The 24,396-nt window shown below is 39.4% G+C and overlaps 1 protein-coding gene across 1 annotated transcript; it reads left to right on the top strand.

Moving 5' to 3' along the window:
- Nucleotides 1-6,244: 6,244 nt before the first annotated feature.
- Nucleotides 6,245-22,962, top strand: slc51a (solute carrier family 51 subunit alpha). Its single transcript, XM_034132237.1, has 8 exons — nucleotides 6,245-6,473; nucleotides 13,894-14,045; nucleotides 14,877-14,950; nucleotides 16,499-16,657; nucleotides 18,767-18,878; nucleotides 21,322-21,468; nucleotides 22,016-22,121; nucleotides 22,663-22,962. The coding sequence occupies exons 1-8, from the start codon at nucleotides 6,404-6,406 to the stop codon at nucleotides 22,809-22,811; spliced, it is 969 nt and encodes a 322-aa protein (XP_033988128.1). The 5' UTR covers nucleotides 6,245-6,403; the 3' UTR covers nucleotides 22,812-22,962.
- The last annotated feature ends 1,434 nt before the right edge of the window (nucleotides 22,963-24,396 follow it).

The raw sequence follows: 24,396 nt of genomic DNA, 5'->3' as shown, positions 1-24,396 counted from the left end.
TCTCATTTGAACTGACCCCCATGATCTGATGTGAAAAAGGCGTCGACTAAAGCTTCTTCTCACCTTGCATTGAGTGAGAAAAACATCTGGTGTCAGTGTTGAACATCTGGAGTGGGTCTGAGGGTCTAAAAAACATCTGTACATTTCATGCACATGTGAATACCTGCTGAAGATTGTCAGTTTAACCAAATAACAAGTGTTCAGGATTGAGTTGCGTCTAAGGAATATTATTATTATTATTATTATTTATATGCAACTTTTTAATGCCCATTAGAGGGAGCAGCAGATTTCTGATGTCCATCTGATCACAGCTGGTGATGTTTACAGCTGTTTCTATCGTGTAGAGCAGGGGTGTCAAACTCAATTTAATCGCGGGCCACATCAGTATTATGGCTGCACTCAAAGGGCCAGTTGTAACTTATATATAAATATATATATTAAATAATGTATTATATTACATTATTGCCTCTGCATTGGATTATTATCTGAGAGGGTAATAACTTCATAATTAACTACGTCTGAAAGCAGAAGTCTGGGGCAAATAATTGCAAGTCTCTTCAGTGAGAATGTCACAAAATGGTTTTTAAAAGAAAATCTGGAAAAAAAGTCAAAAACAGAAGTGACATTTAAAAAAAACAGAAGTGACATTTAAAAAAAATAGAAGTGACATTTAAAAATAAAGTGACATTTAAAAAAAAAAAGTCAAATTCTAAGAAAAAAGGCATATTTAGAAGAAAAAAAGTCAAATTCTGAGAAAAAAAAGTCTAATTTGAGATGCATTACGGGACATGTAGTTTATGGGCAACGTGCTTCTGTAAATCAGCATGTAACCGTATAATAAACATATTATATTCTTTGCAAGCTCTTGTGGGGCCACAGAAAATGAGGTCACGGGCCGGATTTGGCCCCCGGGCCTTGAGTTTGACACCCCTGGTGTAGAGTGACTTATGGTGTTGTGCGGTGTGTGTCTTGGTGATCATTGTGCTGAATGTACCACAGGTGGACAGTTTAATTGAATATTGGAGTGTTAAAAACAGCCTTCTACACTTTGTTTACCTTAATGCTGAAAATGAAAATCACATTTGACCTTTTTGAGTGTATTTATAATGACTTAATACATTGGTTATCGGAGGACATGTGTAAGGCTGCCACTAACGAGTATTTTAATTATCAATATATGCTGATTATTATTTTGTATTTATCGCTGACATTTCTGAGAATAGTGAAAAATGTCTATCCCAGTTTCTAAAAAATGCAAGGTGATGTCTTGTGTTGGTCCAAAACCCAAAGATATTAACTTCAATATGATTTCAATTAGAAAAGCAGCAAATCGCTAATTCGATAGGCTGAAAAAGAGCGTTTTCTGCCATTTTTTGCATGAAAAAATAACAAGAAAATGAATTTTTTATGAAGAAATTGCCTATTACGTTCCTACTAATCCTTGCGGTTCTGGACTTTGTTACTGTGTGTGTTACGCTCCTTGTGGTTAAGCATCAGAATCACACTGTGATGTCAATTCAAGTGAGATAACGGTTCAACTAAAGGTGAATCTTTTCTAAAGTTAAAAGTGTAAAGGCTTCCGGCGCCTGATTCGGACCATTAATCGTCTTGCTGTTTTACAAATGGCCTCTCTTCTCTGGGCTGTTTGGCCTCGAGACTAAAGTGTGTGTGTGTGTGTGTGTGTGTGTGTGTGTGTGTGTGTGTGTGTGTGTGTGTGTGTGTGTGTGTTTTGTAATGCTAAATTGAGTGTTTTTTTGTAATATTGCTTCTCTGCAGAGATTTTTACATGTCTGTGTACGATAACGCCTGACTGATGCTCGACAGCATGGCGTCTAACGTGTGTGTTTCACCACGGGGAGTTAAAACGATTAGGGTGTTTTTCAATTATTACTCATGTTTGTTTAGCTTTACTCTGTTCTGTATCGACTTTATAAATGAAGCCATAAAACAGCTGTGAAAACAGAAGAAGGATCTGATGTGTTTGTCAGACTGTAAACTCTTTGCATCTGTATTCACTTTGCAGATGTGGCCATCGCTTACTGCTACACTTTGGTTTTACTTTTTGTTACAACCTATTTTACAACGTGTGTGTATATATATATTGATAATGTAAGAAAAAGACTACATATATTTTTCTTGTCTGATTAATTTTTCTGTTCCTATTTTGTGAATGATGCCTCTACAAAAAATGTACGTGGAAATAACAATAAATGTTTTTTTAAACCCTCGATACATTTGATGTCGTCTTCGTTTCTTCACACTGTGTAAACGTATCAGAACATGCTTTTAAAAAAGCTTAATCCCTTGAGATAAAATGACTTAATGCATGTTTTACAAAGACTGAGCTGTGGTGAGTTTTGTGTGCTCAGAGAATGCTTGGATAAACATTATTCTGTTGCTTCTTTGATAAGCTCTGACACACAGGCCCTTCACCTCTGCTGCTCCTCCTCAAATCCCTCAACCTTCACTTATTTTTCCTGAACAAAATCATGTGGCACAGCTGTTTGTAACTCACAGTTTAGGAATATTGCAACAGATCAAACCCTCAATGAATCACATCTGTTCTGCACACTTTCCAAGGAAGAGCCGTAGACTTCGCCTGAATGATGCATAAAACCCCCCTTAAACATTAACACATTGTTGTATTGTTTTATCTTTCAGATTTGACCCGTGTGTTTATAAAGTGTACGTCCACAAGGTAATGACCTCGGTGTCGCTTTCTGAGGGCAGGGTTCGAGTTATAAACTGAGTTCTGGGGGTCTTTAAAACACGCACACACACTCAAACACACACACACAGCAGCAGCCCTCTACTTGCTACAAACTTAAATATGAAAAGGTTCAACTACGCACACACACATCATCTCGGCTCGCGCAGCACGCTCACAGGCATAGATTGCGCAATATTGCGCACCTTGGAGGTGCAGCGCAGGCATATTGTCATTCAAGAGATGCGTAGTTCTTTTGGAAAACATGTTTTTCTTTTAGCCTATTTACCTCGTTAACTTAAATAATACTCATTACATTGACACATGCATTATTTGTGATTAAAATAATGGTTGTTGGTATTGGTAATGTATTGGCGACCCCCACAGATGTATGATTTCACTGCGTCCGTGGGAGCTCAGTTCCCATTGGCTCCCACATAACTCGAACCCGGAGAGTAAACAGTGACATGTGAAAAACCAAACAACGCTGACCTCTGCAAGGCCGGCGCAGCGTCGGTCCCTCTAAAGACCTTTGGATGGTTCATCCATTAAACATCAGAGCGTCGATACTTCAACAGATGATGTGATCAGGGGATTGTTTCTGACGTCGAAGCTGCTTTTAAACAAATGGCTAACAGCTGCATGTTTCCCAGATCACCGATAGTGTGCTCAGTTAATCACAATCGATGTCTTTATGTGATGTACAATAAAAAAAATTGGCGAAGCGACAGATAATTTCAATTGGAAGTGAAAATAAAGAATACAAATAGTTCAAAAATGACTACAAAGAACCTGAGACAAGAAAATATACAAAAACACCAAAACAATTGCTACGAGACACAAAAAACTACAAGAAAACAGCAATGAAATGGACACAAAATGAGCAAAAAGAGAGAAAAAATAACATGCAAACATACTGAGAAGTGGCAAAAATCGTTCAAAAGAGCACAAAGACACAAATGTTGACCAAAAGATCCACAAATAGACGCACAAGAACTACAAAAGTACTTAACAACCTGTTCCACATGCACAGTCCCGACACTGATACACATTTATTTGACTGTGTTATCTTTCTAAAAACGCTGCTTGCGGCTGAACATTTCTCTGTATATTGTTGCACTTTTTGTATCAGTTTCTTAAGCTCAGGACAGTCTGGACCCATCCTCTCCACTGAGTCTGAACCCGAAGCGAAGGAGTGCTCTGACGCAGAAGGTTGCTCGGACTTGATTGAAATGAGAAATAACCCTGCGTGAATGAAACACTGTTTAGGGTGTGATTAGCTTATGTGTATTCCCTGCTTTTGTAGTCATTCCTCAAATGTGTCAGCACACGCAGCTCGAGGATAAAGTAATGCATCACACGGGCAAAGCAGAAATAATAGCTTGAAGGCATTAAAACCTGTGAAAGCCAAAATTCACAAACAATCAGATGAGGTAATCAGGGAAGAGCAGAGGGAGAACGTTCTCATGAGGCCTTAAAACTAAAGAACATATCTGATCCGCAGGTGTTACGTTCCCTCCAAATCTAGGGGGACCAAGGGAAGTAACAAAACACAACGTTGACCAGGCACGAGAAAAAAGAGAGGAAACCGTTCTCTGGAGTCACGAACAGGTCTTTTAATAGTCAAGAAAAGAACACGGCTGCTCACCAGCTAACTTGCACATTAACTGTCCCATGTCCACATCTCTTATTGATCTACAGAACACAGGCTGTACGCATGCAGCCAGAGGAGGAAAAATGGGGAATCACTGCAGTCTTCCTCCGGTCCTATATGGAGGCCCTGATTGAGAATTTGGAGCACCTGGGGAGAGGCTGCACCTGGGGACAATCAGGCTGCACCTGGGGAATCAGAGGGAGAGAGAGAAAGAGAGAAAGACACACACACACACACACAAACACTACGGCACGTAACAGCAGGCATTATTTATTATCAGTATAAATAGTCTTAATTCATCGTGTGGAGCTCTATAGGCCTCTCTGTGTGGTGGACAATTGTTGAAAAGCAGCCATAAGATTTGCAGCAAACGCCTCACATGACGATGCCCCTGCATGTGTTGCTATGGGAACCAGGGTGGCATGTGATGTGTGTTGTCCAGGGGCTGCGGTCTGAAGGAACACACACACACACACACACACACACACACACACACACACACACACACACACACACACACACACACACACACACACACACACACACACACACACACACACACACACACACACACACTTAGGGCTTTAACACTTTCCCCTCCTCCAGCCTGAGTCCTGTTATCAATGAAAATGGGGGTTTTCTGTGTAAAAACAATCCCTTGTTTATTGGGAATGTAATCCGTCTCCACATGTTTCCTGTGCTGTTCTCCTCTCTCCATTACCTCTGCCCAGGTGTGCTGAATTTCTCTAACGAGTTGCACAATTTAGAGCACCTGAATCAAAAGGGCATGAAGGCTTCGGTGCCAGCAGAGAGTGGATCTTGTGCAGAGTGTTTGAAGGGGTCTTCTGTGTGGTTTGGTCAGTAGTGAAGTAACAGAATGAGTCAAAATACTTTATTTATCCCAGGGGAAATTGGGTCTTATGCTCCATTTTAGAATATAATGTATTTAAATGTAAGAAGTTAAAGAAGAATGTGCATAAAAGGAAAAAAAATACAAATATTTATATAGACAAAATGTGCAACAAAAGGAAGAAAATATAATTTTTAAAGTATGTAAACATGAGAAGTTAAAGTCAAAATGTGCACTAAAAATAAAATGCAATAACAAAAAGTGTAAACGCATAGTATTGTCATGAGTAAAAAATGTGCACATTGCCCCGAATATAACAACAATTCATGCAGTGCTGACAGCCACCTCACCAACTCTTATCATACATCTTGAAATCCAGAAGTATTTGCATTCAGAAAAGCTGAGATCTTGATATCCCAAGATTGAACAAAGTCTAAACAAAATGAAGGCAGGTTAGGACAAGATCTAACCTTGTTATTTCTTTCCTTACTTGTCCAAAAAAAGTTGTGCATGACCCCCCTCTCCTGTGATCCCCAGGCTGGAGCAGTGGAGCGACAACATGTGCAATAAAAGGAAGAAAATATAATTAAAATAGGTCAATAAACATGAGAAGTTAAAGTAAAAACTTGCAGGAAAAACACAAGAATAATATAAGTTAAAGAAAAACGTGAATAAAAGGATAAATATGTAAATGAAACAAAAAAAGGTAATAATTTGAAAAAATTGAATGAAAAAAATATATAAACATAAGAAGTTCAAGTAAAAAAGTGCAAACAAAATAAAATAAAAATTCAACAACACATAGTATTGTTATTAGTACACATTGTGGATCTTTAAATCATGCATTCAGAAAGGACATTTCACAAGATTGTACAAAGTCGAAACATAATGAGGGCAGGTTAAGACCATATCTAACCCTTTCCTTTCCTTCCTTCCTTGTCCAAATAAAGTTGTGCATGACCTCCCTCTCCTGTGATCCCCAGGCTGGAGCAGTGGAGCGGCTCCTCGGCCTATGACAGCCGGAGGGGGCGGGTCCAGGGCGGGCAGCAAGTGTCTCTGCGCCTGGGAGGCTGATATCCCTCCGTGGAAACTTTGAGGAGTTTCTTGTGAGGACCGGAGGAGGAGAGAGGGAGAGGACACACTGTGGATGTAACAGATCACTTTGGTGCATTTGTGAGAAAAAAACTCCAACATGGACAACGGAACCACCATCGACCCGAGTTGCCTGCAGAAGCCTCCTCTCGCCATCGACATCATCCTCAGTGAGTAAACTCTGATTAGCATCTGTATTATTGATCATTTACTGAAGTCTCTGTGGAGTTTGAAGTGGGAACAGCGGAGAGAAAGGTTAAACTGGTGGTGTGGAGGGGATTAAATCACGCTTTAAGGATTCCTAGAAGTCCCTGAATTTCACTTTGCAGGACGGTGGTTTTCAGGGCCGGAATAATAATGTATTTTGAGGGAGGTCGAGCCCCAACCCCCCAATATAAACACTTATATTTATTTTAAATCAATGTTATTTTACAAAATATGTCTCAGAACCAAGGAGATGCATCTAAACGCTGCTAGTTGTCAACTCAAACGTTTTATTTCTTATTCATAAGTTGATTTTACTTTTTATAAGGTTTGTTTTTAGATTGCCTGTGTGAATTGTTTTATTTGGTACATGTTTAAATCTGAAATAAATACAGATTTGTGGCGTGCAGATCCACTGAAGAACACAAAGACAATCCCATGATTAACAGCATTAAACAAATGTTCATTTAGGTTCAGCAATTCTTATTTATTAAGTGTTGAATAATGATGTATTTTGAGGGGGGTCGAGCCCCAACCCCCCAATATAAACACTTATATTTATTTCAAATCAATGTTAGTTTACACAATGTCTCTCAGCAGGGGCGTCGCCTGGACATGAAAACATTCGGGGCTTAGCCCACAGTGGGCGGCACTACAGTGGCATCTTTTACTGCAACACTCCCCACACGCACACACACAATACACCCGCGACTGTTACAATGAAGGCTCGATAATCAGCTCACGGCATATAGGCAGGGGTAAAGTGGTATTTTTTATGAGTGGGGGACGGACCTCACCTCCTCTAGGGGGGTCCGGGGGGATGCTCCCCCAGGGAAATTTTTTTTTTAAATATTGAAGTTAAAAGCATCAATCTGGTGCACTTTGAGAGCAACATGAAGAGATCTATGGATACCTCTCTCAACACCCATATGAAGCAGAACTGTAAACAGATGTACTTTTTCTTTATGGATATTTTACTAATCACTCCCCTTTTAAACTCTATTCTTGTTTTACTGCCATATAGTATTTCATAACTGTTTTTCCTTTATTCTCTTATTTTTTTTAATACTATAATGATCATATGAAGGTGTGCCGCGGAAATAATCTTTTGAATAATTTGTGACCAAACCGTTTGAGACCCACTGAGATAACTTAGACTAAAGTTAAGTATATAAACACTCAGAGAGTCCTTTAGCTCACCTGAGTCTCTCAGTCTGAGAGGAGAGGACTCTCCTCCAGCTTCTTGTGGAACAAACAGCTCCTTATGTCCGTTAGTGCAGCTAGCTAACCAGATGCTAACAACACGGTCCCTGCTGGCACGGTCTCTCTCTCTCTCTCTCTCTCTCTCTCTCTCTCTCTCTATCTCTCCTCTCTCTCTCTCTCTCTCTCTCTCTCTCTCTCTCTCTCTCTCTCTCTCTCTCTCTCTCTCATCTCTCTCTCTCTCTCTCTCTCTCTCTCTCTCTCTCTCTCTCCCTCTCTCTCTCTCTCCATCACACTAAATGCGCTATTGCCACACACACAGAGCCGAGCTTGAATGACACAAGCACACGTTTATTTCCATGCAACTCTCTGATTGGTCTGGTGTCATGCCGCTGTTGCATTCACTGAATACGGGAAATTACAGTGCTGCCGTCCTCTCGTGTCATGATGAGGTTCACGTAAAGCACGGTTAATGTATTATATTATTGAGGGAGAATTGTCCGGGGCTACAGAAAAAACATTCGGGGCTAAAGCCCCGGATGCCCAGGCCAGGCGACGCCACTGTCTCTCAGAAACAAGGAGATGCATCTAAATCTTGCTAGTTGCCGCCGTTAAAGTTTGTAATTTGTAATCTAAAAGTTACTTTTTTTAAAGATTAGTTTTTCGATTGCCTGTGCAAACTTTTTCTTGATACTTTTTCCTTAAAGGTGGGGTAGGTAAGTTTGAGAAACCGGCTCGAGATACACTTTTTGTTATATTCCATGGAATGCTCTTAACATCCCGATAGCAATGAATATCTTAAGTGCTTTGACAAAAAATCCATAAAAAAATTTCATCTGTGGAAGCCGTAGTACTGTAAAAAGCACGACCAATCATTTTAGCCGGCCCGGCTAAAATAACTGGATGGCCTACCTGCCTGTCAGCCTTCCATCTGTGCACAAACTTATCTCGTGCCCTCATTGGTCATGTGCACGTTCGTGTGTGTTGGAGGAGGGGCTCTATAAGGAAGTGGCAGATTTTCTCCGGTTGTGTATTTTCAAATTCTAGCGATCTCGAGCCGGTTTCTCCACCTTTAATTTAAAAAGGTGCCCTGCAGACAGAGTCAACATCTACTAAAGCCAACAAGACACAAGACAATCCCAAGATTAACAGAATTAAACAAATGTTCATTTAAGTTCAGCAATTATTTTTGTATTAAGTGTTGTATTTTATCCAATGCAAGAAAATCAACCGTATCTAGAGGTTTTGTATCGTCCAATGGCTGCCATGCTCTCTAAATATCGGCAATGGCAATTAAAAAAAACACTTGTTTAAACTTTATGCAGCATAAAATGGAAATACTAAAGTACAAGTACCTCAACATTTGACATAGTAAGCCTACTTTCTTGAGTAAATATACTTATTCCCATCCCACCTCTGCAGTGAACAACACATTAACGCAACGTGTTCAGACAGAGCTCAGTTTTATGTGTTTACAACTTCAACAATTTATCAGATAATCCGCTAATCCATTCAACCCGGGTGGCGGTGCTTTTGTGAATTCATGTTTTATAGGCTTTCTGACTTATCCGTTACACTCACTGCTCAGAAAACCCTGAGGTTTTAACATCCTGTAGGGAGAAAATCCACTGAAATAGAGCTCATTATTAATGACGTAAATGTAATAAATCACTTAAAGGGCCCATGTCATGCTTTTCCGGTTATTACCCGTCCCCTTGTGTGTTATGAAGGTTTTTCTGCATGTAAACGGTGTGCAGAGTCACAAACCCTCAAAGTACACCCTGTAGCGAGTAAAACTCTAACACAGAAAATACCTCCCCAAAACGCCTCGTTGGAGATACGTCATTGTCCATTTGATTCTTCCATTTTGTTCCGGGTACGGCATGATGTCAAGCCGTACCCAGAACGAAATGGACCAATCCCGAAGAGCCGTTACGTTACGTCCGCGGAGCCGTTACGTTAAGCCCCCGCTGATTGGTCCAAATTGACCAATCCACAGACTTCCTCACACACACATCTGTGTGCAGGGAGCAGGCAGCTCAGCTGATTTCTCCTCCCTGGCTGCAGGCTGATAACAGACAGTTGGGATCGCGGCGAAATTCTCTCTGCAGACCCATTCTCTCTGCAGACCCATTCTCTCTGCAGACCCATTCTCACAGCGTTTATCAACCTTTTTCTTACTCAATATCAAGCCACACTTATTGTTTTTACTTCGGCTGTGACTTTGTGTGTGCTCAGGATGAGTTTGGCTGTGTTTCGCTATGTATCCTAAACAAGGAAACAACACCTCCACGGAGCTCAGCGTGATTCACAACGTCCCGACCAATCAGAGCACACTGTGCTCACAGGGAGGGTGGGGGCTGGAGCTATTGGAGCTACAACGAGCCGTTAAAGGCAGAGAGTGAAATTCAGTGAATACACGTAGTTTACAGAGATGCTGTATGAGAAACCAATGTGAGTTTGGAAAATTGCACAATATAAATCTATTCTAGTAGACCTCAACAATGGAATTATGATCAGTGGAAATGGCCATGACATGGGCCCTTTAATGAATGTGTTTTGCATGAATTTACAATAAAAGGGAGATTAATACATGCTTTTTGAGAATGGTGATTCCTCCACAGTAACGTTTAAATACATTTAAATCAAATTGCACTCTTACATTATTGTTTCCTAGCTTCATAAATTGACTTTGTGTTGTGTGCATTATTTAGTTATTTTGATGTTGCCTTTTTCTTTTTGATGCTGTACTTCATGACTAAGAGTGAACATCTACCACTCATTTGTACAGTCGGACTACTCATTATGTGTAATCAAAGCACCGGATATATGCAGATATTATCTTATACAGTACATAATGACATGTATATCAGCCAGTAGATAAGAAACTAAAATGCTATGGGTAATTTAGGAATATGGTCGCCCAACAAACTTATATTTAATGTATACGTCAGAATAGATTCTTGTTTAAAATGTCAATTATTTTGTGTTTTTCACGGGGAAAAAGGTTGATGTATTGTTATCAGATTACCTAAAATAGATATTGGTCCAAGAACGCATTGCATTGTTTGCGCTTTCTCACAAGTAACATCTGGATCAGTTTAGTCAGTGAACAAAACCATCTTAAGTCTCTTTATTGCACAAAGATGTTTACAAATAGCACCACTGAAGTTTTACTCAGTAGTTTAAATAGATGAATTAGAATAATGAGACCGCAGAGTTCAGAAACAATTACCAAAGTATGCGGTGGATTAAAAAGCAACAGCTGCAACTGAGGGCCAGCTATAGGGAGATGAATGTTTATGCGTTTGCCGATTACCTCCTGATGACTTTGGATACCAGAGAATAAATGACGCATATCAGGCAAAAAACAGACAATTACGGTCAGCATGTTGAAACACTTTACTCTCCCCTTCCTCCCACAGTTTCATTACTCTCTCTTTCCTGCTGCTTCCTGGAAAGGACACCTTGTTACTTCCCATCAGTGTGAATAATACTACCTGCGTGCTTTGATCATTTTACGACTTCTGCAGAATCTTGAAAAATAGCGCTCTTTCCAACTTTGCCGGGTCTGTTTGTTCGCCAGGCTGATAAATAAATAATGTTGTGTTTTGAAGAAAGCTCAACAAGCCTGTGTTGCATATGGCGTTATGAGAATCAAGACAAACAAATGCTGGAAGCAGAAGGCTTCACTCTTTCAACATACTTGTCTTGTCTTGTCTTGTCTTGTCTTGTCTATTGCAACCAACATATTTGATTTTCATCTCTGGTTTCACTTAAATATTTACTGTAAGAAACAAACCCTCAACATCTGGCTCTTTTTGTTATTGATCAAGTAAGTATTTTCTCAGCCTTTGTTTATCATCAGTTTCAATTTCACTGGTGGATGCAATACGAAATGTATTAAAAAGTATTAGTACTATAATAAAGTACAACATTTAAACGCTCTCATGTGCACAACTGAGAACAATTTATGATATATTAGAGGATTTAAAGGTCCCATGTCATGCTTTTCTGGTTATTACCCGTCCCCTTGTGTGTTATGTAGCTTTTTCTGCATGTAAACGGTCTGCAGAGTCACAAACCCTCAAAGTACACCCTGTAGCGAGTAAAACTCTAAAGGCCCCTACACACCAGGCTGATATCGGCCGTCTTCGGTTGTCTGGCGACAACGCGTTCCTTGTCGCCCAAAGTCAATTTGGTGTGTCCCGAACCCTCGGCCGTGACACGCCTTATTTGGCCTTTCACGGTCGACACAAGCTATCGGGCCAAGAAACCACTCTGATCAGCTGTTCAGCTAGCAAATGAGAAGCGAAACGGAAGTGAGGGACGTAAACAAACGATTTAAGGCACAGGACAGCAGCTAAACCCCAGCAGGTGATACTTAAAGACATCAAACATAGCCCTTAAATGTCCTCTCTTACCTCCCACACATAGCAGGGACATCTCTGATATTGGCGGGAGCGTCCCCGGCTGTCCTCTGCTGAGAGCTCCGTGATTTTTTTGGTCAAGTCCGGTTTATTTGTCAGTATAAAGTTGCAGGATTAGTCTCAAGTACCTCAACATTGTCCTTAAGTACAGTGTCTAAGTAAATGAGATAGTGTCTACTGCTGTTCATTTACCTATTGTGAGTCGCCTCGGATAAAAGCATCACATGGACATGTAAATTTAGCAAGAAGTAGCCATTATTACATTACATACATTACTACATTGCTGACTCAATAAACTACACCCCCGCCAGAACACTGCGATCATCAGATGCAGGTCTATTAACTGTGATTTTATAGTATGTCTGCACTTTATGTGCTCATTTCATCATTCATGTATTTTTATATTCTAAAACATGTTTTCGATGGACGAGAGTGAAAATGGAACGCACACGCTATTTGTTTGTTTATATCAGTCTGTTCTTCTTCTCTGTCTTCCGGTTGTTGCCTATTTTGAATGACGAATACACACTACCGCCGCCTGCTGGTAAGGAGAGTTATTGCCACTCACGCATGCGCAGTTCGTACGTGCTCGGCTGAAGTCTTTGCGGTGTGTTCCAGTGCGACACACGGCCAAGACGCAGGAGAACTCGTCGATGGAACTGTCGGTGTCGGCTAGTTCTCTGGTGACTGCCTGGTGTGTCAGAGCCTTAACACAGAAAAGACCTGTCTATGCTGCCCCAGAACGCCTCGTTGGAGATTTCTCTTTTTCCATTGTTTACTTCTTGGGTATAGTGACGTATTTCGGGTATAGTGACGTAACGTAACGTAACGGTTCCTCACACACACACACTCGGCGGGACGTTGCGAGGCACGCTGCTGCGAGGAGCAGACAGTGTGAGCTGGCTCACTGGTGTGGGGTCGGCGAGACAGCGAGACACCGCAGAACTCAGCCTGGGCACACACACAAACTCCCAGCCAGGCTGCGGGTGTGTGTGTGTGTTTCGGGCTGCGTATCGCTGTGTCTCGCTGTCTCGCAGACGGTCACTGGGCTCACAGGGAGAGGAGAGGGGGGGGGGCAGGAGCTCCAACAAGCCGTTTAGGACAGAGAGTGAATACACATGCTATACAGAGATGCTGTATGAGAAACCAATGTGAGTTTGGAACATTGCACAATATAAATGTATTCTAGGAGACCTCAACAATGGAATTATGATCAGTAGAAATGGCCATGACATGGGACCTTTAAATAATTGATGCATAATGCGTTTATCCCTTCAATATCTGCTAATACAGGAACTTATTTTCTATATTTCAATATATAAATATTAATTTGAGCTAATAATAATAAATGATACATTATTTATTGATTATAGTTTATTTTATTAATCTGAAATCCAACATCCAAGTACCTTGTTTTTAAGTACCTGAGTAAATGCATCATCCTTAGATTTGAAATGTAAGTAATTTAGAAAGTGCTACCATGCTAACACGCTAATCTAAGATGGTGAAAATGGTAATATTATACCTATAAAATTTGATTTTCTCTGTACTCTTCTTGTTTTGCGTCCCTCTTTCTCTACCCTACTTGTTATTCTCTGGCAGTCATTCATTCCTCCTGCCTGAATAAACATTTCAAGGCTAATATAATTACCCATTACCTTCATACAGATCTTATCAATCTCAATTTCCTGTGCAGAATCCCAGCTCACGTCTGACAGCAGCTCATTCATTTAAACTTCTCTTCTTTCTCTTCCAGAGTTGGACATTTTCGGCATCGTCCTCTACTCTGTGCTCACCTTCATGGCCGCCGTGTCCATGCTGGTCTTCATGGAGGAGTGTGTGTACATCTATAGGAAAGTGCCCAACAACAAGAAGAGTGTGATGATCTGGGTGAACGGGGCGGCACCGGTAGGTAGAGACTCTGAAAACATGTGCACTGTCGGGTCAAATGGATCTTCTTGTCATGTATTCTTTGTTTGAAGACCAAGAGTTAGTCCAAAGAAGACCAGGAAGCTTCTTGAAAAGTTTAACAGTATTTATTAATGCAATAGTATATAGTAGGTTTAACACAGCTGTGGTTGCTCTATTCAATTCACTGGTCCACAGTCCACTTTCAGCAGTTAGCTGTCGCATGAATAAAAGAGAACGTTTCTCAAAGTCAAACTTTATTGTCAATCTCAAAATATGTTTGTACACACAGAAAGATCTAAATACTGTTTCCCACAGTCCCGAGGTATAAAAAACTCACACATTAAAATGCAAGAACACTTCACATCATTTACACACAAAAAAACCCACAAAATAACCGTTTACTTCAGTAAGCAGGATATATCTAAAAAGGTTTCTCTATCTAACATCGTGTTTTATATGTTCCCACTCGTATTTACTCTTCTTCCATTGGCTGACGTGGACGGGTCTTCTTCTGTAGTCCTCTGATGACGTAGCCATGATGTTTGTTGGTCCTTAAACACATAATAATAATAGTAATGCAGCGTCGATGAGTGAGAGTTTGAGACGATGTGTTTAGTATCTCCACGCGTCATTCTCCTTATACTCACATACACAATATATACTATTAGCTACATGCTACTGTGAGGCTGAAAACAAATAACAACCTGAAACCAGAACTCCAAGGTGTCGCCCACATCCGGTCCGTGGGAAAACACAGCTATAGTAAATTATGTCCTTTTAAAGTTCAATATATTGATTATTTCTCACAGTCTCTCCTCTGTTTTCCAGGTGATCGGCACCATGTCGTGTGTTGGGATGTGGATCCCCAGAGCCACCATGTTCACTGATATGACCTCAGCATGGTGGGTTTCTGTTTCCCTTTGTCTCAGCTTCCAGATCTCACTGTGCTGTGTGTTGCTTTTCACCCACAGAGCCACACATGGGAAACCTGAACCTCATAGCCCGCTGACATTTATAGAAAACAGTGGTGCTGTTGTGCAACGTGTGGGGACGTTTCGGCTTCCCTCCTCTCTGAGCTCTAAAACATGTGCTAATTTCTTCTTGTATCCCCCTCTCACTGATTCATCTACCTACACTCATGTAAACAAGTCATTTAGACACACGTGTTCCACAGAATTACCCCTGCTAAGCTGTTTACATCGCTAACAAGAACCAATATGCATGATTAAACCCTGATGCCTTATGTCTTAAACGTAACTGTTCTCCTTTTCCAAATGAAGTCATGATGCTCCCATGGTCTACCCTCAATGTCACTGTTATAAGAGTTGCAAAACTTTGTTCAAACACACTTTAATTTTTTCACGAGAACAGAAAATAGTACATATACATAGTACAATTCTGAAAACCCAAATTCTGTTTCTTCGCCGTAGGGTTGCATACTACGATTAATGTAAAACACGGGATGATGCAAATCCTATGGTTACACCCTTTAGATAACAAATAACTCCTCTTTTTCCGAATGCATGTCGCTCCTGTGGTGTACCGTCTTTGTATCCCTTCTACAAGGTCTGTAAACAGGCAAGAGAATACTTCGTTACTGTACTTAAGTACATTTTTCTGGTATCAGTACTTTACTCCACTACTTATTTTTCTGACGACTTTTTACTTTGACTTCTTACATTTTGAACACAAATACCTGTACTTTCTACTTCTTACATTTTGAACACAAATACCTGTACTTTCTACTTCTTACATGTTGAACACAAATACCTGTACTTTCTACTTCTTACATGTTGAACACAAATACCTGTACTTTCTACTTCTTACATTTTGAACACAAACACCTGTACTTTCTACTTCTTACATGTTGAACACAAATACCTGTACTTTCTACTTCTTACATGTTGAACACAAATACCTGTACTTTCTACTTCTTACATGTTGAACCCAAATACCTGTACTTTCTACTTCTCACATTTCCCAAACAGGCTGGTTCCTTTAGTTTGAATGTGTGTTTGGTGGCGTGATCATTATTCTTTAGAGTCATTGCGTGCCTATTGATTTGAACACGATCCGTGTATCCATCATTTCCTGGTCTTCTCTAAAGAAGAGGGACCAATGAAAACGTTGTCATGTTGCCGTTGTTCAGCATGGAAACATTCATTAGCTAACAATGACATTATTGTTCTATTAATATAAAGGGAGGTCAGGTACTCTTTAAAACAGCTGCTAGTTATGGGTACTTTTTACTGAAGTACATTTCAAAGCCTCTTTACTTTTACTTGAGTAAAGAAGTTTAGTCAGTACTTCTACTTTCACCAGAGTATCTTTAAACACAAGTATCTGTACTTCTACTTGAGTAAAGGATGTGTGTACTTTTGCCATCTCTGTGCAGTTGTAGTGAATGTTCCTTCACGTCTTCTCATTTCTCATCCCCTTCCTCACCATAGCTACTTTGCGGTGGTGGTGTTCAAGTTCCTGATCCTCATGGTGGAGGAGGTGGGGGGGGACGAGGCCTTCCTGAAGCGAGCGGGCAGATATAAACTGAAGATCAGCACCGGGCCGTGCTGCTGCTGCTGCCTCTGCCTGCCTCACGTGGAAATCACACGGTAAACTGAGATATACTGGCATCAATGTTCTGCTTTTCATACAACTCTGTGTCTCTTACAAGCCCCCGGGTGTGAGCTGAGGAGCACATGTTGGTTTAAACAGCAGCAAGTTGTTGGAGAGTTCCCAATGCATGCTGGGGATTTAGAAATCTGCTCCTGTTGTCTTTTAGGAGATGTTTTGTTATCACGTGTTGAGTCAGTCAGTACTGTAAATCACACGGTAAACTGAGATATACTGGCATCAATAGTACACTTTCATATTCCCTGTCTTAACACCTTTTTAAAATACCTGTAAAAACTTCCAACAACTGCAATTAATCCAGTTTCTTACCAAAAACAAAATTGTACAAGTTGACATTGAAACACATCATTACAATGTTATAATTGACCTTTGCCCGATACGCATTTTTATTGAAAAGAGTCTCATCATTTTTGTTTAAGGAGACCTATGTTAGTGGTTAGCCAACAGGACAACCGCTCGACTTATATTTATTTCTTTGTAATTATCTTTTTATAATGTTCTGCTTTTCATACTGCTCTGTGTCTCAGGTGTTTTGGTATGGAGTCAGTCAGTACTGTAAACATGAGATTTATCTTCTAGCTACTGGTCTAATTGGTTTCAAGATCAAGCAGAATGATAAACCCTAGCTTTCCTTAGGGAGTATATTATTGTAGTCTTCTAATATAGTTAGGGGAAATTCCTTATTCCTAGCCAGGAGTCACATGAGGAGCTTGAAATCATTCTCATGTGTGTCCATTCAGTGAACTGCCAGCAAGCGATTAGCTTATCTTAGCAGTGCAGTTGCTCAAATTAAGCTACAAGTTGATAACGATTACATTTTTTCAATTCAATTGTTTCAACCTGCTGTGTTTCCCATGAATGCAATTGACTCACATTGCATGTATCTCCTCGAGTTTCCTTAGTAAACGTTATGATAACACAAGCAACTTTCTGTCTTTTTATCAGTTTGAAACGGGTGTTTGAAGTAACTCGTGCCAGGTTTATTGGAAAAGTTGTAGTTGTCATTTGCCTGAATTACAACAGAAAAGTTAGCATTAGCCGTAGAGCCACTTTAGCCATATTTTCGAAAATAATACACATAGTAATTATCTTTAAATCTGAGCTATACCACGTTACTGATTGACATGACATGTTGTTTTTAGGGGTCACAGTCGTGCACTTTGATGTGGTTTTGGTCTGTTTGGAGATTGCCTAAGCTCAGAGATGTGAAGGCAGGTTGACAAACTCCTGGTCGTTCAACTCTTTAAAGACCGGGTCCAGTGTAACAGTAACAGTGTGTGTTGTCGTGAATAGTTTTTTGAAGTCTATAGCAGGAAAATGAGGTTTAAATATGTGCAATTCTAACAAAAAAATCAACTTATTGTAGGAATGACCTCTTTTGTACTTTACCACTTATTGTACGATATGTGTAAATGACCTTAGTAATTTTTTGTAAGTGATTAATTTATCTTATGATAGGGACAGGACCCTGGATTATTTTGTTGGTATCTACTTATCGTACCTTAATGGACACGACTTATATTCAATATTAGGAGGCGTGTGGCGCAGTGGATTGTGCGTTTGTGTTTGGATCAGGGGGGCACAGGTTCAAACCCCACTGCAGTCAGCATGTCGTTGTGTCCCTGAGACACTTCACCCCAAATTGCTCCTGTGGTGATTGTCCACAGTATTGAGTATGTAAGTCGCTTTGGATAAAAGCGTCTAACATGTAATATGGATAATTATCATAATGCATACGCCAAACACATGTTCCTATTTACCGTTATGCACTGCTGAACAGTGAAAATAACACAAAGTTGTTTCTTGTAAACTCTCCTTTTTTCTTGAATGCAGCGCCCAGTTTCCCAGCAGCGGTATGATGCACCAAGAGGGACTTTTAACGTTGTTGTTGTTGCCCATGCAGACTGTAGACAATAGATGTGGCCGGAATTGTTCCTAACATCCTGTGGTAATAATTCAGGATGGATCAGGGCATTGCTGGGTTTCACATTAGACTTTTCAGGAGGTTTTTGTTATACGTTTGGGGATTAAAAGCATTATCTGTCATCAGCAGCGTCTCTGAAACGTTTCCTCTGTTCGTCCTCCAGGCGCACGCTCTTCCTGCTCAAACTGGGCTCCTTCCAGTTTGCCGTCCTGAAGATTGTCTTCACCATCCTCTCCATTGTGCTGTGGACCAACGGCACCTTCGACCTGTCCGACGTGAGTTTATACCACGGAAAAACTCTGTGCTGTGCAAGCCAGATTCCCAACTGTTGTTTGCATGTCATTTTCTAGGAATTGCCCTGCAGCACTTATTACCAAAATCAGATTGCTTTGTTCTTCCCGGAGTGAAATCAGTTTGATTCCATTTTACAATTCAATATTTAAGTAAATGTAAGAAGTAAAAAACGTGCATTAAGAAGACATTTTTTTATATAAATATATTTATACTTCGATAACAAGTACAAATATGCACATTGTACTTAAATAGGTAACAATACATTTGCAAAACTGTGTATATTTCAATATATAAAGTGGTGTATAAGTATTTAACACTAAATGAGCAAAAACATTTTTATATCTTGTGCAAAATAATTCAATAAATACATTATCAATATGGATATTAAACATCGTTATCAGCCCTTCGATGATTCACTCGTCTTAACCTGTTAAGCCCCGAGCCTGTTTTTCAGGTTGCAGGCTCGAAAATGACATGCCCAAAACAAATGACTACAACTTAACTTCTAAAAGGGTTATATGAATAATTTCTTTTATCAAAGCAAGGTTACATCTGTGAGTTGGATGTAGAAGTGTCAAAATCAATATAGATTTTTCTCAGTCAGAGTAAATTCAGATGGAACATAGCAAAAAAAGGTAAATTCTTACCTCCGCCTAAAGAAAAAACATTACTTATAGTGAAAACCACCCTTGAATGATGGGATGGTAGACTAAAAGCTTTAGGAATCCAAACTATAACATATAATAAGTACCCTGTATCAAGATTGAGGCAAAACAAGTGAAATTTGACCTTTTTAGAGAGGTTTAGCAAAAAACAGTTCCAGGCAGAATAAGCTTTCGGCACATTTGGGTAGATCTGGTTCCATCAGTGCCATTTGACCTTTTTCAGGTACCAGACTATAAAAATGGTGTATTACATTGAAGTATCACTATAGGTATTCATTCCATCCAATTCATTTTTTAATTTAATTTGTGGAAAAAAAAAGGACCCGCCGACGGGGTCTTTGGGGCTTAACAGGTTAAGCAATGATAATTCTCCTCTCTGTCTGTCTAACACTTTTTTTATGGCTAATTAATTAACATGCTTAATCAAATTGTAACTAATTCTGCATTTGACTCATGATGATTTAATGGATTCATGTGTTGGTAATTCATGTTCCTCACTACTCGAGACATTATGAGCTTGTGTGATTGGTTAATGCTTCATGAACCTTTAATCAAAATCAAATCAAGTTTTATTTATAAAGCACATTTAAAAGCGATTTTTGGTCGAGCCAAAGTGCTGTACATGTAATAAAAACACATTACTACAATCACAATAAAAGACAATAAATTACAACAGATATATATTAATGACTTCCTTGCATGGAAAAGATCATCTGAGACTCATGTTATCCAGAGTAAATATCCTGACAAACATTGTCTCTGTTGCCATGCAGACATTCATTGATGATGCTTTTTGATTATCGTGCACTATTCTCTTCCTGCTACGCTCTGTCTGCCGCCTAAAAGCAATAACACTCATTAATTGATGATCCATTAAGTATTTACTCATCACATAAACTCTCTTTATGAATTAGTGGTGAGCACCAGTCAACGGAGCTCCTTCTCCAACAGACTGCTGCAGCTCCCCTGCCTCAAGGACAGATACTGGAAAACATTCCTGCCCACTGCAATAACACTGTACAATAAATCACCTCTGGCTGGAAGAGAACTCTCTGCTCCATAGTTTCTCTAGAAATAAAACCACCTTGTACATTTTACTCGTACATAATCTGTTTCATATTTAATACTCCATAATTCCATATATTTTGAATATATATATATTTGTATATATATATATATAATATCTGCATGTATATTTTCTATTTCGACATGTATATTTTCTATTTTCTATTTTATTTTATTTTATTTCTATTCTTGTATATTTTGTTTTATTCTAAAATGCCTTTTATGCTGCTGTAACAAGAACAATTTCCCAATTTGGGATCAATAAAGTACGATCTATCTATCTATCTATATATTGAAGAAGCGTTCTGGAGTCACTCATTAATGAAGTCACTGTGACTTTTGAGTTGCAATAACACAGCCTAAAGTAATGTGTAACTCAAGAGTCACAGTGACTTCATTAATGAGTGACTCCAGAACGCTTCTTCAATAGATAAGTGTTTCCTAGGAGAGAGTAAAAGATGAACATGTAATTAAAAATAGAAAATGAACAACTTTCACGAACCCCAATTTCCCCCCGAGGAAAAATAAATAATTCTGATGAGAAGAAGAAAGTAAAACATGGGCTGGAGCAGTCCATTTAAGACTCTTTTTAGAGCAATAGCAATGTTAATATTGTTATTTTAACACAAATGTAAAGGCATAATGACTCAAATTGACAAATGATGTCTCATTATTTTATTATTTCATGTTCCAGTTGACCATCACAGGAACAGCGATATGGATCAACCCGTTCGTGGGCATCCTGACGATCATCGCCCTGTGGCCGGTCGCCATCACGTTTATACACCTGAGGGTCACCCTGCGGACCCTCAAGATCATCCCCAAGTACGCCATGTACCAGGTGAGACTCTTTAAACACACCTGAGCTGCACACACACACACCTGAGCTGCACACACACTTTCCTAATAGTGCCATATTTGTGTAGCATAGCAAATTAATGTTCACACACACAGCTGTTCACACACACCTCACCGCTCATATATATGTATGTAAACATTTCTAATAACATGTCAGGATATAAGACTGTCATAAGGTTTTTACTGGGTTTTCCAGTGTTTGTCGGGTTTAACTGTGTGTGTGTGTGTGTGTGTGTGTGTGTGTGTGTGTGTGTGTGTGTGTGTGTGTGTGTGTGTGTGTGTGTGTGTGTGTGTGTGTGTGTGTGTGTGTGTGTGTGTGTGTGTGTGTGTGTGTGTGTGTGTGTGTGTGTGTGTGTGTGTGTGTGTGTGTGTGTGTGTGTGTGTGTGTGTGTGTGTGTGTGTGTGTGTGTGTGTGTGTGTGTGTGTGTGTGTGTGTGTGTGTGTGTGTGTGTGTGTGTGTGTGTGTGTGTGTGTGTGTGTGTGTGTGTGTGTGTGTGTGTGTGTGTGTGTGTGTGTGTGTGTGTGTGTAGCTGGTGCTGATCTTGAGCCAGCTGCAGTCAGCCATCATCAACATCTTGGCGTTGAACGGCACCATCGCCTGCACTCCGCCCTTCTCCTCCATATCCAGAGGATACAGTGAGTCAACACGGAGAAACGCATGCATTCAAATCAATAAAGCATTCAAATGTTATTAAATATATCTGAAAACATCTGTAGTTTCATTTAGTCACTCGTGCGCAATCAGTTGTTTTGGGGGGAGACACTACAGGCGAATAGGGTGAAGGTTTTAAGACCAGATGTGTGAAATAGGAATTTTGGCAAATCAATTTTGACATATTTTAGTGATAAAATGCTCTATAAATCAGTTTTATTAAATGTTATGTTTAAATATTCTTTTGAGGCGTTATGTAATGCTGACTTTTGGTGAATTTAGGAGAAATCTACAGACACAGATAGACAGAGTTATGTAAAACAAGACATAATATTGAAGAAAGACTCGAATGAAAAGGCCTGACACTTAAACGCTTAAAAATGTAAAATTGGTGAATTTACTGACGTATTTTCTGTTGTAAAACAGAAACTCTTCACCTTGTGTTAATCACAGACCTTATTTCAAGGAACCAATTATGTTTTGAGACAAGTGTGTGACAAAGTGCTGACTCATGTCTCTCCTCAGTGATGAGTCAGCAGCTTTTGGTCCTGGAGATGTTCATCATCACGCTGGTGACGCGGCTGCTTTACCGCCGACAGTACGACCCGTTACCGGACGAGCAGAGAGAAATCAACGAAAACACCAAGATGGTGGCAGTACACGTGTCTGCATAAGGAGTGTGTGTGTGTGTGTGTGTGTGTATGTGTGTGTGTGTTTTATTACCCGCAAGTGTTTGGTTAAGAGATTATATAAGTCAATAAAGATACATGTTTATGAATTATATGTAAATGAATCTTGAGTGTGTTCATTAAAAGTTCAAGCTTTCTACAAAACTGCTTGATTGACTGCTCACACAAATCACACCCCAGCAGTTATATTTGTTCCCATTTTTGTTATTTCAATTAGATTTTACCAAAAAAAGAGACGATGCATTTATACATTATTGACATTTACATGTTCATAATTGTCCTGGAGAAGAAACGGTGGTAAAAAGTGCAACTGAAGTGACTGCTCAGTTAAAACTAAACATTGTTTTATTAATAATTTATCAGTAGAAATTTAGATTTTTCTCTGTATGTGTGTGTGACTATTCTCTTCAGGCTACTTTATGAACATTGACCAAAAGAGTGTGTAAGTATTAATAACAAATCGAAGTATAAATTACGTTCTAGGAAATCACAAGAAATGATAGGACCCCTCATATAATGGGAAACCCACCACTTATTTATACAGGTCTTTCTGTGAGTCGTAAATGAAATACATTGAATTTGTATCTGTAGTTTCAGCATTTACACTACATTACATTACACTGCATGTCTCTCTGCGGTGTCATTTATACTTTCAGTTTCACACACTCACCGCTAGGGGGCAGTAAGAACCTAAATCTGGAGGATACCTGCTTATCATGAGCTGCCCGTGTTTACAGTATGACCAGATGCTTGTCTTGTTCTTGAACTGTTTGTACAATTAATATTAACATATTCAATATTTATGACACCGCAGACATACAGTACATATTCATCATGTCTGGGAGGAAGGAGAACTTCACACACACTGTTCCAATCATAAACAAGCATAGCTTATTGGTAATTGTTTAATTGCTTAACATTTGTTTTTTAAATATAACATCTGGGAATTCAAATTCTTCAATTGTGAATAAAAATGATTATATTTATTTTTATTTATAATAATGTTGACGTTGTGAAGGTGTCTCGTTTCGGTAATTGTGATGGCATTTCTGACTAATTATAGTATTTTCTTTACTGTACAAAAGTTAACAATTAAAGCATAAAATAAAGAACAAGTAGTATCTAGGTATATGTTTTATTGTAATATTTATTGAGTTATAAGTCATAAGGCCTCAACCAACATAATAATACTACTTACACGAGTCATAATAATCTAACCAAATAAGATATAATAGTATTTCCCTACATTTACCTACATACTTTCAGTGTAGTAAATAACCTAAATACATCATAATAATCCATACCTGCCTTAATACTCTTACAGGTAGTTGCCATAACAATAGCCTTCCTACAATGCAATGGGACATTTTGCATCAGTAAACCAGTTTTAAGCCAGTCACCAAATCACATGTGTCATATGTAAACAGACGGTGGTAATAACCTGCTGTATTACGGTAAGAGGCTGCAGATAAACAAGGTAACGTAAACCACGGTGATTGACAGGCAGCCGGTCCAATAGAGTCATCGCTTTCACCCACTTCCTGGTTTTCAGCCAATCACCGCAGTGCAT

This window comes from Trematomus bernacchii, unplaced genomic scaffold, assembly GCF_902827165.1.
Source record: "Trematomus bernacchii unplaced genomic scaffold, fTreBer1.1, whole genome shotgun sequence".
In the NCBI taxonomy this organism is placed as follows: domain Eukaryota; kingdom Metazoa; phylum Chordata; class Actinopteri; order Perciformes; family Nototheniidae; genus Trematomus; species Trematomus bernacchii.
Note: the sequence above shows the minus strand (reverse complement) of the source record. Positions and strands in the feature narration are given on the sequence as shown.

Excerpts from the sequence above, each read along its gene's own strand:
- slc51a (XM_034132237.1), top strand. The coding sequence starts at position 6,404 with ATGGACAACGGAACCACCATCGACCCGAGTTGCCTGCAGAAGCCTCCT. Across the intron at positions 14,046-14,876 it reads GGGTGAACGGGGCGGCACCG|GTGATCGGCACCATGTCGTG; the intron begins GTAGGTAGAGAC and ends TCTGTTTTCCAG. Across the intron at positions 22,122-22,662 it reads CTCCATATCCAGAGGATACA|TGATGAGTCAGCAGCTTTTG; the intron begins GTGAGTCAACAC and ends GTCTCTCCTCAG.